This window comes from Micromys minutus (assembly GCF_963924665.1).
Source record: "Micromys minutus genome assembly, chromosome: 2".
Lineage (NCBI taxonomy): Eukaryota > Metazoa > Chordata > Mammalia > Rodentia > Muridae > Micromys > Micromys minutus.
The window spans coordinates 32,862,459-32,878,400 of NC_137971.1; the positions used below are offsets into that span (position 1 = coordinate 32,862,459).

The 15,942-nt window shown below is 41.9% G+C and overlaps 1 protein-coding gene across 5 annotated transcripts in view; it reads right to left on the reverse strand.

Annotated features, from left to right (window-relative positions):
- Positions 1–10,507: 10,507 nt before the first annotated feature.
- SMARCA2 (SWI/SNF related BAF chromatin remodeling complex subunit ATPase 2) overlaps positions 10,508–15,942 on the reverse strand; it is a 164,805-nt gene continuing 159,370 nt past the window's right edge. For all 5 annotated transcript variants that reach the window (XM_080912453.1, XM_080912454.1, XM_080912455.1 and 2 more), the window contains 3 exons: positions 14,471–14,603; positions 12,579–12,721; positions 10,508–11,502 (listed from right to left, as the gene is read on the reverse strand). In XM_080912453.1, the coding sequence (XP_080768579.1) occupies positions 11,467–11,502; positions 12,579–12,721; positions 14,471–14,603 (312 nt within the window). In that variant the 3' untranslated portion in view covers positions 10,508–11,466. The remainder of the gene's footprint in view (positions 11,503–12,578; positions 12,722–14,470; positions 14,604–15,942) is intronic.

A 15,942-nucleotide genomic window follows, 5' to 3' on the forward strand; every position in this document is an offset into this window, starting at 1 on the left:
TGAGGTATTTTAAATAATTAAGGAGTTTAAATTTATTTCTCTTTCTAAATGGCAGTTTTAATGGAAATTTAATTAAAATTTACATTTTTTTCATTATTGCTACTCCTAAAATTAGAAATAAAACTTAAGATTCTACTGAAGTAACCTCGAAGGGAAAGCAAAGATTGTACAGTATTATTTATTACTACTCTAGCTGTCTTGTATTTTCTTTTACACATCTGTTCAGGAGATGATACAGTGGTGTGTGATGGCTTTGATGGAGAAGCTCAGGACCACTGTGGAAGCACGTAGAGAAATATTTATTCTCTATCACAAGGGCAGCAGATCAAGCTCAGGGGAGAGAGTATCTTCTCGGCTGAAGGCAGAGGGACAAAGGACAGCCAGGCTACAGTAGTAGTAACAGTGGTGATAATATACCAGACAATAGAAATACATATGCAGAGCCCCAGAGCAAGAAAGAACTTGATGTAACTACTAAGCTGCTGGAAGATCAGGGCATAGAATGGCAGATGAATTTCAATGAGAAATAATAATACAGATACATGTCTGGCTATCTTAGTCTTCTAAGAAACAGCAACCTTGGTTTTGGCTAGATGCTGTCAGGCAGAAATACAGCCCCAGTTTTCCAACAGAAACTTCAAGTCTGGATTTTTAGGAGAAATCCCCATTTCTCAATGTTTTTGACAATGAGTAACACAATAAAAAGTTATGATGGCCAAATATAACTAAAGAGTTCTAGTTTGTCATTCCTAGTCAAGAACAGTCATTCTCAAGGTGTGGCCTAGAAGTCAACAAAAGGTCATTGCTGACATCTTAGATTTGGAAATTCTTGGGCCTGGCCCCAGGCCTTAAACAGCAAAATCTCTGTGGAGACTGGGGATCTGATTAGAATCAACAGCCCTTCAGTTGATTCTAATGCAACTTCTTGGAAAACAGTTCTCACTGATTACTTGAAACTTGAGCATGCTCATGTCATTTTGTCAGTGGCACTTGGAAAGGGCTTTTTCGTGGTCCAACCATTCTAAGACACCAACAACAGCTCTACCTATGTCCTGTCTTCCTCTTTCCTCAACACTAAACCATGTTTTATATCCTTCATTTAACATCTGAATTCCCCTTCCTCAACCCCCCAAAAACCCTCTCAAACCTTTCCTACTCCCATAGCATATGGCTGTCACCCTACCTGCCATCCATCCTCATAGCAATGGGCAAGAAGCAACCAGAATACCCATAGGGAACAGATTTGGGTACTTCAATGACACAATGGAATAGTTACCGACTAGAAGGAACAGCACAGCTCTTTATTGGCTGATGGCATTTCTTTCCCTAACATGTGTGCTAATGTGTATATAACAGACTTGTATTTTATGAACTCTGTAGCACCATCAGTAGTAACTTGGTTAAGATTTGATTACTAAGGAAGAAAACTCTTGCCAGTTGAAATTATGGCATCATAGATTGAATGAAATTAATGTCATTTAAAGATGCAAGAAAATCCTACAGGTTTAGCATGTATTAAATGCATTTGCACTGATATGTATGCATGGGGTGTCTTGTCACTTTCTAGAACCTCTGGGGACTGAGCTGTTCTGACCCAGTGGGGCTCTCACTTTGGACCACATAACTTTGGACACCACTCTTTCTACCAAATGTACATTGCTTGCTTTCTGGTTTGGAAATGAAACAACTTTGAAGTGAAAGCAAACTGTGATTCTCATCCACCTTTCACCCCAAGCCAGACACTGGGCTTCTCCCAGCCTTGTAAAGCCAGCAAAGAACATAGCACCGACTAGGTGACAAGAAACACTGCAGAAATCTTATTCTGGGTAGCTGCCCCATCAGATCATCCACTGAAAAGGCCTCTTGATCCATCATGAGTGAGAGACTTGTGGAATATGTAATACAGGAGGTCTTCATAACTTCAGAAGATACACATGAGAGCTAGGATTTGGTCAGCATTGAACATTGGACTTAGCATACTAAGTCATCATCAGTGTGCTTTAAAGGAGCCACACAAACTGCAAAACTACTTCAGAAACATTGGAGGCAATGGAGGTTGGTGCCCGACTCTAAGGAAAGTTTCCTTGTCTATGGTGTTTATTAAGCATCTCAATTCCCATGTTCCCAGAAAATTGGAAAAACTACCTGGGCTGATTCAAGTGCCACTGCAGGAAGTATGGGGGATGAGGAAACCCTGAGCACACTGAGCCTTCGAAGACTATACAGTCCCTTCATAACACTATTTTCAAATATTGTGTCTTATGACAGTGTGGATAGAATTTTCTAGGAGCAATATTTATGTACATATGGAGTGCATACTTGGATCTGTAGTACTGGGTAGTCTTGGAGTTCTGTTTCTCTAATTAACCTCCCTTAAAAATGCATTTATAAATTAAGGACACTCTAGAAGTTCTTCATGTACATTATCATCATAGACTCCTTCTCTAGGACTTTTCCCTGGAGTCACACTCACTGCAAACACTACATTTTCAGCCCAATACAAGGACAAATAGTGGTATTTCGATCAAACCACAGCAAACAACCAACTTTGAACCTCACCACAAATGAACTAGTGTTGCATCCAAGGCTCAGCATCCCCAGGAGCTACTATTGTGAGCAAATTTCTTGAGAAGACCAAGGAAAAAGAGAGGAACCCTGTGCTGAGTCCTGCCAGTCCCAGGGAATCAAAGAATTACATGGTGAATGGATACAAAAATTGTGGTATATTTACACAATGGAGTACTACTCAGCTATTAGAAACAACAACTTTATGAAATTCCTAAGAAAATGGATGCATCTAGAGAATATCATCCTGAGTGAGGTAACTCAGTCACAAAAGAACAGACATAATATGAAGTCACTGATAATTGGATACTAAGTCCAGAAAGCTCTGAACACCCCAGAAACAACTCACAGGCCATATGAAGCCCAAGAAAAACAAAGGCCAAAAAATGAAAGATTCAGTTTTTCTTAGGAAAAAATAAATGTGTAGCACCCTCTCAGAGTGGGGTACACCTGGATGTTAAATCATTAATGATCCAAGAGCTAAGAATATAGCCTTGTGGCAATTTTTGGTATTCAAAGATCATTATGCTTAATCTATACTCACCAAGAAATCTGTTTCCATGTTACATTCTGTCCTACATGTACTTTATGCTTATGGTAACTAGTGGGATTTCAATGCAAGCTATCAAACCTCTAAATGAATTGAGTACTGACAAAAAATATTCATATAGTGTTATACCAAAATGCCTTTAAAAATCTGTATATGTACCCCTCTTTTTTTTAAAATAAAGTTGTAAGAGAGATTAAAAAAACAAAAAACAAAAACAAACAAACAAACAAAAAAACAGACTTACATGGTAAATCCCCAATATTTCCTGCCCATGCCTTCTTGGGACACATAAAGTAGCTTCAGTCACACAACAAAGTTCATGGTGGAACAAATGCAAATTAGCTTTCTGAAGAAGCCTTGTCTATGCACAGCTTATAAATACACTATCGCAGGCTGTGTGGTTTGCTTTATCATCTTTATAATTAACACTGTCATCTATTTCAATTTTCAGGAAATCTATTTTGCCATCATGCCTTTTTATGGCCCCTGCTTTTTGCTGCCTGCTAGAAAAAATAGTTTTCTAATCCAATAGCACACTCTTCTATGCTCTCTCTTAGAGATGTAATATTTTACCTATTAAATTTAAGGTCCAGGGGCTGGAGAGATGGCTTAGTGGTTAAGAGCACCAACTGCCCTTCCAGAGGTCTCGAGTTTAATTTCTAGCAACCACATGTTGGCTCACAACCATCTGTAATGGGATCCGATGTCCTCTTCTGGTGTGTCTGAAGAGAGCGACATTTTACTCATATACCTAAAATAAATAGATAATCCTTCAAAAAATAATGTGAATTAAGGTCTAGTTATCTTATGAAAATTTCCTTTTGGAGATGAGGTATCAGTTGAAGGACCTTTTCCCCAAACTCCCACCCATTGTTCTTATCTAACTATGTGTTTGCCATATAAAGTAGAAACCTGATTCTTCAGTACTCACCTATTGGCTCAAAAACATGGCCACACAAAAGTCTGCATAGCTGTGCTCAGAGAAGCCTGGGGGTCAGATTGTAGAGGCCGATGGCAAAGGATTCTGAGAGCTTTTGTCCTGAGGAAAATGGTCTCAACAGCTTCTGCTGTTTTGCTTTTTGGGACAGTACCTCATGGAGCCCAACTGGGACTCAGGTTGGGTAGCAGAGACAGGTCTTGAATACCTGATCTTCATGCTTCCCCTGAAATTACAGGCACATATTGGCATGTCCAGCCTTAATGCCCTGATTATAGGGGCATTCACATTAGGGTATGTAACTCCAAAGCCTTCCCGTTTAAACGGGCAAAAGTGGTGTGTATATTTGTAAACTTGTAAGCCTGGGAAAAGGTGCATGAACAACAGTAGATAGAAAGGAAGCGAATTCAAATTTAAATCACAATTTTTCTTTTCTTCAATAGCCACTAACTCTCTTTATCTGGAGGGTTTGTCTCCCATATTAAATTGATACTTGCAGAAAAGTCACCCTCTCCTCTGAACTTCAAATGTCCTCCTGTTTAAAATTAATTTCTTATTAAAAACCATGGCTTTTGTTTCTTGGCCCACTCTGTCTCTGCCATTTTATTTGGTATATTTAGAGTATTGCCCTTCAAAGTAAGGGTTGCCATGGTTGAATTAATAATTAATTAATAATCTTATTTTATAGCCTTATATTTTCTTTATTGCTTCCCACAGTTCCTATCTTCTAGTGTTGATTGTCTTGCATAGTTTCTTTTTTTCCCTTAGCAAACCATTATATTTTAATTTCAGCATCAGGCCTATCAATGCCAAGGCCTTATCCACATCAAACAAGCACTCTGCCACTAAAATACATCATGTTTCTTATAATTCCAAAAGCTTTTAAAATAATAACCCTAGAGATGACAATACCCAGTTCCAGTTGTAGGCAGATCTACTTTGTGACAGTGCTCTACCACAAGGAAAGGGACAGCACTTTATGACAAGGTCTTCCTAGCTTTCCCCTTCCAGACTGTAGCATTTTTGTCCTGTGTTCCATTTGTCCACATGCTATGATCATCAGATATACTAACATTGCTCTTACAGACAAGTCGTCTTGGTAGATCAATTAGGAATAAGAAAAGTCAAGTATGTCCTCCTTCCTCTAAGGCTGTGTTTCTGTGTTCTTTGAATTCCTTTAATGTGGCACATAATAATCAGACATATTTGATGGGTAAAATGTGGTGGTTTGATATGCTTTTACACATGTACTGAGGAACCAGGGTACCACAGACATACCTCATTTTGTTTTCAATAATTTTAATTCAATTTAATTCCTGATCACAGGGCCCTTCCTCATCATATATTTTAAAGATTTATTTATTATGTATATGAAAGCTGTAGCTGTTTTCAGAAACACCAGAAGATCTCATTACAGATGGTTGTGAGCCACCATGTGGTTGCTGGGATTTGAACTTGGGACCTCTGGAAGAGCAGTCAGTGCTCTTATCCACTGAGCCATCTCTCGAGCCCTCTTCATCATTTTTTAAAACGAGAACATTTAGTCTATTTTACCCATCCACTCTTTACTGTTACTACTGACAGATACCCTGGTTTTGCAACAGAAATGATCCTTAGCCCCCACCTCTCCCCTTTCCCCTTCTTCTATAACTCCTGTTTATAATAACTACTACTTAAATCTAAACCTCATAAGATGATCTTTATTCACTCACCCTGAACATAGAGGTAGATTTAGGTATTGATATTCGTAAGCAGTGCAGATGCCTCTTCTGCATACTGATATAATTTCCTTTAGCTACATACATACACTGGAAAATTATTTGAGCTTTTGGAAGACCCTTGCACCATTTTTGTTTTCGGGCTCTGGACAATACTGGGCAAGTGCCCCTTTGCTCCTCACTGCTGAGAGGCAGTAGCTCACTGAGGTTTGCTTCCCTGATTACATACGTGAAGTTGGACACTTCTTAGGTCCCTTGACTGTTTCCAGATCTTCTCCTGAGAGATTATCTATGCAGATCTCTAGCCTGTTTGTAAAGCAGATAGAAGCTGGGCATGTCACGGACTCTGTCATATATTTTGGATAGTAATCCTTTGCAGATACATCTTTTACACACACAGCTCTGTCCTCCAGGCTCCTTCTGTGCTCATTTATTTTGCTCTGCAGACACCTTGCACTTTGCAAATGTCAATTTGTCTCCTTTGCTTTGCTTATCTGGATTATGAGAATCAATTTTTTTGTCCAGTTCAAAGTCATTTCTCTCTATCATCCTTCAGTAAGCAGTTCATGGTTCCTGCTGACCTCTATGTGAGAGAGGGGCCTATTCTATTCTTTGCATGTGGAAACCACCATTTATTTTGTTTTCAAATCATACACTTTAAGTTGGCTTACAAAGCAATCAGATTCCCTGTGGGGTTTCCATCCATACCTCCTTTGGCTAGATTCTCCTGTCCTTGCCTGTCCCCACCACCTCCTCGAACTCACTACACCCTCCAGCCCCCAGTACTCCCTCTTCTGCTTGGTTCTCTCGTTGAATCTGCTGCTCTCCCTTGTAGTCCCTCCTTCCTCTAGTTTTCTGACCTCCCCCGCCCTCTCTTCTTCTACCTAGCTATACATCTTCAACAGAGGCCAAGTTCTGCGTATTTGAGAGAACACTATAGTTTGAGCCTGGGCTGCCTCACTTAATGTTTTTCCAGTCTCACATGTTTCCCTGTAAAGTTCTTTTCTTTTTCCCCCCATTCGGATGAATAAAATCCCATTGTATATATGAGCCACATTTTGATCATCCATTCTTCAGTTGATGGGTATCAAGACTGACTTCATTTCTTGTTGCTGTGAAAAGATGAGTAGAAAACACAAATGCCTGTGTCATAAGAAGTGCATTCTTTGGGCCTATGCTCAGCGGTGCCAAAAGATTTTATTAAAGAGACTTTCCCCCACTGGATAGCTTTGGGACCTTTGTTGTGTATCTCTTCACAGAAATATGAAGGTCTTTTCCTAATTGTTGAGGAACAGTTTTCTCTAGGTTTAGAATAGCACATTACTAGGGGCTCTGTGTGTGTAAAATAGTCTCATTCCTAACATAGCCCCAGCTTGTGGTGGAAATCCTCTGCCTCTACCTCTCTAACGCTGAGTCTCACACAAGCAAAAAAGCAAAACAAAACAAAACAAAACACCACTCATACTTTGTCTTGATGCAGTGCTAACAAATTTCAAAGAAACAGATTGGTTTTTTTCCCCCCAAGGTATCTCTGTAGCAAGATTGAGTGTTCATATGAAATTCTGGAGGGGAAATAAAAGGGCTAGATCTGCAAGCAGAGAGTCTGTCCGTACCTTTCTGCTAAGCAATCCAAAGATATTTCCCCTAAGTATTAGACCATATCAGCTTGAATGAGGCTGTACTCGGGCCCCAATGAAGCCGGCTGCCTGTCATGGAGAAGACAGGAGAGCGGGTCAAGAGAGGGAAACCTCCGCCTTTTCATCCAGTTCTTACTTTCTTTTCACGAGATTGAGTGGGCTGAGCGTGCACACAGGAAGCAGCCATACATTGCTCCCCGGAAATGAATCAACAGACATTTGCCTGCCATCTGATAGATTTAGATTTGCAGCTTCCACATGCCAGGGAAGGCAGGTTAGACTCCAGGGCTCACCAGGAGTCTCTGCTTGACAGAGTCTCATACGAACCTGAGTCGTGTGTGCCCAGGTGATGCTGTTTTTGTGGGTCTAGGGAACGATGCTGTGAAATATGATTTTTGAAACTATCGATGCTTGATAGGCTTTTATGACAGTGGCTCTCAACCTGTGGGTCATGACCCCTCTGAGGGTCATGTGTCAGATATTCTGCATATCTGATATTCACATTGCAACTCATCATAATAGCAAAGTTACAGCTGTGCAATTTTATAGTGGGGGGCGGTCACCATGAGATGAGAGATTGTTTTAAAGAGCTACAGCATTAGAGAGTTTGAGAACCACTGCTTTACAAACTACTTCTTCATTCTGTGAGTCTTCCTGGTCTTCTTTAATACATTTCTAAGTTATTTTCTCCTAAATAAAACCTTTAATAACAAAGCTGGGTGAGAAGTACAACACTGGACTCGTAGACAACTCACTCCACACTTTGCAGAGGATACTGAAATTCAAGGGGGCAAAGCCAGGAACAACCCAGACATTTGATTCTAAGTCCGGGTTATGATCTTGATCATATATATATATTTCCAGATAAAACAGTGGTCCTATAGAAGGAGCTGGCAAATGCTGTCACCTGTTTTCATGGCCTACTCTATAATATTCACCCAGCAACATACCACATGACAGTGTTTCCCCGAAAGCATTGGGCTGTTGAAGGATATGTGGCCATATCTGGCACACTGTGATGTATACCAGAGTATCTCATCCTAAAAGGCAGACCTATGAAAATCACCTCATTTGGGAGCATGAAGCCCATGCTCTGAGCTCAGGTCTTACTTACCTCAGGTTGAGACAGACAAGGTGTATGCCAAGTCAGGAGCACTGAAAGCAGCTCTCTGGGGGACTTAGCTAAGAGGGCAAGGCCAGGATCGGTTGCTGGAAGGGTAGCTCCACTGCTTCCATGGGAAAAGTGCTTAGCAATGTCTTCTACACAATGTACACCCGGTGAACTTGATGGAAGCTATACGGTAGCCCTCCTTTTCCAAAGGGACACATTTTAAGACTCCCCCCTTCCCCCAGAACTATCAACAGTACTGATTTTGTTATAAAAAGATCCACTTTATAAATGCATATAACGTCCAATTTATAAAGCAGGCAGAGAAAGGTGTAACTGGTAGGAAATAGTAGTTTGGACATTATTTTGATCCAGTTTGGATATTGAATATCCCTCAAAGGCTTTTGTCTTAGAGGCTCACATTTCTCCAGAGCTTGAGCAGAGGTGTGTGTGTGTGGGGGGCTAGCATGATGTCTTGTGGTCATGGGAGGCAGAATTCTGAAGGGAACTATGGGGCCCTGGTCCCTCTCTCTTGATCTCAGGCATTTCATATTCCTGTGGAGTCTTAGCCAGAGTAACAGGGGGAATTGATTGTGAGTTGGAAGCTTCAGAAGTGTGAGCTGACAAAGCCTTTCCTCTTTGTGAGTTTATTACCTCAAGCATTTGTTATTTCACACACACACACACACACACACACACACACACACACACACACACACATGTGCACGCACGTACACACACACCATATTATACTAACCCTTTTAGTGATCATGAGATGACATAGTGCCTACAAAAGAAGCTAAAGTGGAGAACCTCATGGACTCAGGGCGCCACTGATCTTGTTAACTGAGGAAGCACAGAAGTACTGAGTCGATGAGATGACTAGTAGGCGGGTAGCATATACAGCATGGACACAGTGGACAATGGAATGCTTCATGGGCCAGGCAGGACCAATGTGACGGTTCAGGGAGAACAGTTCAACAAATGCAGCAGGGGTAGGAGCGGAGTACACCCAGACAGAGAAGGCTTGGACCAGAAAAACAAGGGTTTGGGTAGCTTTGCAAGGTCTCCAAAGCCACGGAAAGCACAGAAAACACAGAAACGAAAGCAGAGGGGGAAGGTGCTGTTTTCTTTGAACTGATACTAAGAAAGGAAACTTAATATGGCTTCTTCTTTGAAGAAGTCTCCATTCCTACTGCAGGAAGTAAATCCCATAAGCAAACCAAGAAGAGAAATACAGTATTCTGGAATGCTTAGAGTAACTGGAAAGTCAGGGCAGAGTTGACAGAAAGGTGAAGCTTCCTATGACTGTGGTCTGATCTGGCCCTGGAGAGCTCACGTAATAATAATAATAATCTCACAGACTTGCAACTGCCCCTTAGGAAAATGTTAACCCTCCTTAGTGGCATAGGAAACCTCCATTTGACTTTTGCTGGCAGTTCCTTGGGAAAGGATGCACCGTTATCTGGGGTAGCTTTTTAAGGATTTTAAAAAGGCATCAAGACATACGATAGAAAGACCAAAGTCATGGCAAATGGCAAATATAATAGCGGCTGGTATACTGTTAGGGAATGGGTATTACTCCCTCCTACTGTGACAGTGGGTCTGCGGCTGCCTGCTCTTTGATTTGTGATGTAGGTGCCAAAATGACTTACATATCCTCATGGCTTAGTAAAGCAGGGGGCACTGCGCAAACTTCTTTTTTCGCATATGAGTAGTGACTGAGCTTGTCTCCACATTACCTACCTTTATAGATTTTTCTGACTAATGAATGAAATTTAAGCCAGGAGACAAAGCTTGACTGGCAGCAGCCCCTCTTTGAGTCAGAAAAGCAATGGTCTCTTGCCTTTAAAATGTACTTAGTTCATTTCTGGAGATGCCACCCCCCCCACAGTGTGACCTGTATAATAAGGTCCTTCTCTGCCTCAGACAGCTGCTGCATCACACCCTCAGCTTTACTGTCCTAGAGTTCAAAAAAGAAGAGTGACAGAGTCAAGGTTAGTTATCGGTTTATTGGGAAAGTACCAACACCACATTCTTGGAAATTACTGGAATTTTATTTGCCTCAGGCTTATGACTTGCAACCAAAGACATTGTGCAAAGAAAGCAAAGATTAAGTACACTTTAGGGAGAAGGAGACCATACACATTGGTAACACAGGAGATCGGGTGGACAAAAGAAGCCATCCAGGATACTCTAGACACTGTAATACTCAATAGCATTGGCAATAAAACGAGAACAAATGAAAATTTAGCAATGTTTACAGTAGACATAAATCTTATACAAGTCAAAAAGCTTTTCTTTTTGTTCTTCAGATCATAGAGCGTAAAATGGAAAAAATGTATATGTAGGTGATATCTAACTACTGTACATTTGTAACTAGTAAAGTTGCTTATATGTACCACAGTGTAAAAAAACAAACCCAACAACAACAACAATACTGAATGAAACAAATGGAAATCTTGAAAATTGCCTGATGAAAAATAAAATAACCAGTGGCTTTTAATGGTTCCCCCTGGCCATCAGCACTACAGAAGATAAAAATCTTCTCATCAGGACAGATGATGGAACCGAGCACATCAAACTGCTACCAAACTCGACCCACCTGTAGAAATATACTATCAACCCACATCTTTTACATCAAAAGCTTTTTGTTTTTAATCTTTGAATCTTTGAGGCCCATTTGGTCACAATATGTTACAAATATCCGTGTGTGTGTGTGTGTGTGTGTGTGTGTGTGTGTGTGTGTGTGTGCGCGCGCACTCGCACATTTCTTTTTTTACACCATGATATCATACGTTTGTCTGGCACTACCCTAAAGCTAGTTCTAGATGACAATGAGGACGGAGAAATAACCCAGTGTGCCCAAGTGGCAAGTGAGCTCACTGGGGAGGAAGGAGAGGGGGAGAGCATTCGGTTCTGCCGCTGCGGGAGGCTCGTGCCCAGGCTGTTCACTCGTCGTCAGTTCCACTTGCTTCTGACTGTTCCTAAAAGAAAGCGGTGGACAGACTAAATGCACCACGCTCTGTTCCGTGGAAAGACAGATGCTGCAGAGGCACAGGCACCCTCGTGCCCAAATGGGGACTGCTGCACTGGCAAGCCCAAGGCGATCCCTGCCAGCTGCCCTTGCTGTCTGCCCCTGAGATTTCTGAAGTATGTGGCTAACCATTTCTACCTTTATCTGAGCTTTGGAAACCCGTCCCACAACAAGAAAAAGATCATGCATCGACTGTCTGCTCACCGGTAAGTCATCTCAAGAAAACATGGTGTTCCAGAAGTAACTGGAGTATAGCAAGCCGGTTCTAATGGCACCAGAGTAGCCAAGTGTTAAAGGAAAGTCAAATGCACTCATGTACTAAAAGGGAAAATGGTCTTTCTAGAATAAAAGCTGTGTAGGGGTGACTGTGTCTGAGGAGCTGAGCAGCTGTGGGAAGTGAGTTAAGGGATGGGAATGGCCAACTGTCTATTTTTCCAGACAGACAGGGTCAACAGTGCTAGACTGAGGAAGCCCCTGACATCTGAACTCAGCCCCTGCCTTCCCCCTCCATTCACTCCCTCAGGACCTGCTGAGGACCCTGGACCCAAGTGATATCTATGTGTCCATGCTAATATAAACATTAAGGATTCCTCAGATCTGAAGGTGCTGGTTTGATAAAATACTTCTTAAAATTTCCCTGATAAAAACAAAGCCTCAAGGATTTTAATCTCAGGCACCGAAGCCAAAAACTCTGCCATGACAATACTTTCCTTTTCCCCCTCTAACCATTACTTCTTTATCTGAACGGCTATGCACTCACAGCAAGCTGGGTAGGAGAGATATAAAATATTAACCAGCCATGAAGAAAACTGTATTTGCATGTACGTGCACTAGAAGATTCAAAAAGAGAATTCAAATGGAGAGCTTTTCATTTCCACAGTGACACACACGGTTTTAGATTTTCTAAATTTCCCTCTGTTCCTGTCTTCAACATGGCCACCTGAGCAGGCTTCCTCCCTCTCGGCCTCAGCAAGGACAGTATACCCCAAGAGGACCTGTGAGCACTGCCCAGGTCTACACACTCACGTTCTCATCCTGTTCCTCATCGCTGTCAAAATCGCTCACAACAGGTTTGGCTTTGCCTCGATTTGGCCTTTTTTTGCCCTTCCCTGTGTCCCGGCCTTTCTCTTCCTTTTTATTCAGTTTGATTTTCACCTTCACAGATTTTGCTAGAACAGAAACAAAAGAGTCCCCAGTGAGGACTCAAAGTCAGTCAAATTATTATTATCCCACACGTGGATAGCAAACCCAACTTCCCCCAGTGCTGGAGACTCTCAACAGCAGCCAGTTCACCCTACTGGGTTAGTTAGCTCCCGCTCCAAGTGCAAGCATGTCTTTGGAAGGTGAGTGGCAGTCACAGGACCTTGGGGCTGGGGTGGGGGGGGGGATCCTTTTTCTGGCTCAGCGGGGCAGTTATCAAATTAAAAATTTACATTAACTATTACCTAATCTTATAAAGGGTTTAAAAAAGGATAATTTCATTGTGTGTACATTATTTAATTTAAAAATTCAAGAAGTGAGATGTCAGAGGGACTCGGCGAGAGAGAGACAGGCAGTGGGGGGCAGCATTTGGGCTGTAAATAAACTAATAAAATAAAAAAACTCAAGTAGTTTGAGTAGTATTTTTAATGTATAGAAACGAAATGGCAAGCAAAAATGACATGTGTCCTTTACCCCACTTCATGCCTCTCTACTGATTATTTCCAGAAGAAAGCATATAGTTCATACCTGCAAATATTCTATGTTCTATCCTACCAAGAATTCAAATATGTATAGACACACATACATGCAGAGACACCTGAAGCTTTATCTAGTTGTTACAAAAATCTTCAGGCATGCCCCATCTATGTCTTGCTTCTTACTTACATGTGAGAGACAGCCGTATGTATCAACTCATATGTGTAGCTTCTTTCCAACCCCGAAAAGTTCCCATGCACAATCTACTCTATAATTGATCTAACCAGTCTCCCAGTGATGGGTACAACAACAAAGAAAGCCACTGTAAAGCCATGTTGGCAGACGTTGGTGGGGTTACAGTGGTATCAGCCACATGGGACATTCTAATGCTATCTGTCAAGTGCACTGTCAGGAAGACTACAGCCATGTCTGCTCTTCCTCAGAAGAGGGCAAAGTTCCATGTCTCCTAAGGAACTTCTGGGTTAGGAAGCCCACTATTTTGACTCCAACTGTTTAAGAATAAGTCATGAGAAGGTGGGTCTACAATACAAGGCAATTTCCCCAATGTCTGTAGATCTCAGCTGGGGGTGGAAGATTTGATCACTACAGAACGAATACATGAGCTGAGACTTTCAGTCTCTTGGGAGAAATGTAAGGAAATGGCCTCATTTGAAACAGTAATATTAAGACATTTTAATACATTTGTTAATGTTTTGGGATCTGTTAAATGTGGAAACGTGCACTACAACATATCAGAAAACTGAAACATACTTCTCCAAGTCCTATAGATTATGGGGTTATACCATTTTTTCACCTAGACTAAGCAAGGAATTAGCAATAAACCAAATGATGTTTGTAAAATCACATCTCTATGCAGACCCACATTAGTGGGTGTCCTAAGATCAGTTTGACAATTAGTTTTGAAAATCAGTGCCTGTCTTAGTGAGACATGGGCCCAAGTAAGCCCTGGGGGAACTTGTTGAACATGCAGGGGATGGGGCCTCACGGATCAAGAAACACTGGGATGGAGCGAGCAGTCCACCATCTTCAAGCCCTGTAGATGTCACAGCAGTGTTATGGGGTGACAGGTGTGCGTGCAAGTGTTATCCTAACATCCAAAGGCAACATGGCGGTCCTGTGCTCCATGGCCAGTGTGCTTTAACAGCTGAGAAGACTGGGCGTAAGCAGGGCAAGTAGAAGGACTTCAGTGTCTGTGGGAGGGCCAGGTGCAGGAGACTAACCCTCTGACTCTGACTCCTCTTCTTCATCTTCTTCCTCCTCTTCATTGCTTTCCTCCTCACTCTCTTCTTCTTTGGCAATTTTCTGCCGAGCGCTCTTAAACACTGACTGTAGGACTATGGAGTCTTCATATATCTAAAGGGCCAAAGTGTCAGCTGTTAACATCCAAAGGCTGTGTCCGGCAAACCCACAACTGTGTGCGCCTTCTTAGTCAACACGCACACACACATGCACACGAACACACACATTTAGTTTAAGAGATGCCACCACTGGCTTTCTTTCCCCCGTGTATCATATGTGTTCATGTGTGTGGCTATGCATGTCATGACAGGAATGTTCCTCAACCACTCTTTATATTAACTGTCCAGGCAGGACCCTAAACCCATCCCAGATTCTGGGAGTCTGAACTGGTCCTCATACTTGTTTGGCAAGTGCTTTAAACACTGAACCAACTCACCAGGCTACCATTTACTTTTATAAAAACCCAGAGGCAAAACAGCGAAATCTGAATAGAGGCACAAAGATACTCACAGGAAGATCAAAGACACCGAAATAAAATTAAAGAATGTGTTGAGGCTGAGTGTAGTGGCAGAACAGGCCTTTAGTTTTTGAGAGGCAGAGTGGTTTTATATGTGTGTGTGTGTGTGTGTGTGTGTGTATGTATGTATGTATGTATGTATGTATGTATATATATATATAATATATGTGTATGTGTGTGTGTGTGTGTGTATGTATGTATGTATGTATGTATGTATATATATATATATAATATATGTGTATGTGTGTGTATATGTTGTTTTGGGGTTTGTTTGGGGGGGCAAGTTTCTGTGAATAATAGCTCTTGCTATCATGGAACTCACTCTGTAGCCCAGGTTGGCCTCAAACTCAGAACCACCTGCCTCTGTCTCCTGAGTGCTGAGAATAAAAGTGAGCAGCACCATATCCCAGCCCAAATCAGTATTTTAAAGCACCCTTATTTAAGCTGTTCTCTTAAATACCATGGCAATACAGTGGCAAAGGAACCCTTTCCACAGCTGTTCCCCATCGCTGAACTTCAGTGCAGCCAACAGCCACTTAACACGCATGCAGCTCATGTGTCTACCCCTGCACAGCCCCATGCTGTAGTGAGAGAGGAACAGGAAGTCTAACCACAGTCGTGGTCCTCGGGGAATTAAGATGGAACCACTGTATGATCCAGCAATCTCACTTCTGGGTACGTAATCAAAATAATTACAAGCAGAGTCTTGAGGAAATAAATTTCCTCCACACACCCATGTTCCTAAGATGTGCCTCAGCCAAGAGCTAAGGAACCCAAAGGTCTGTAGACAGGTGGTGACTGAAGAAAACATGGCAGGTTCAGGCCTAGGATTCAGCCTTTGGGAAGAAGGACCTTCCTCACCTGCTATAACACAGAAGAACCCTAGGAAGCCAGTCGCTAAGACAGGGACACTAAGTGATCCGCTAATGTCATCAA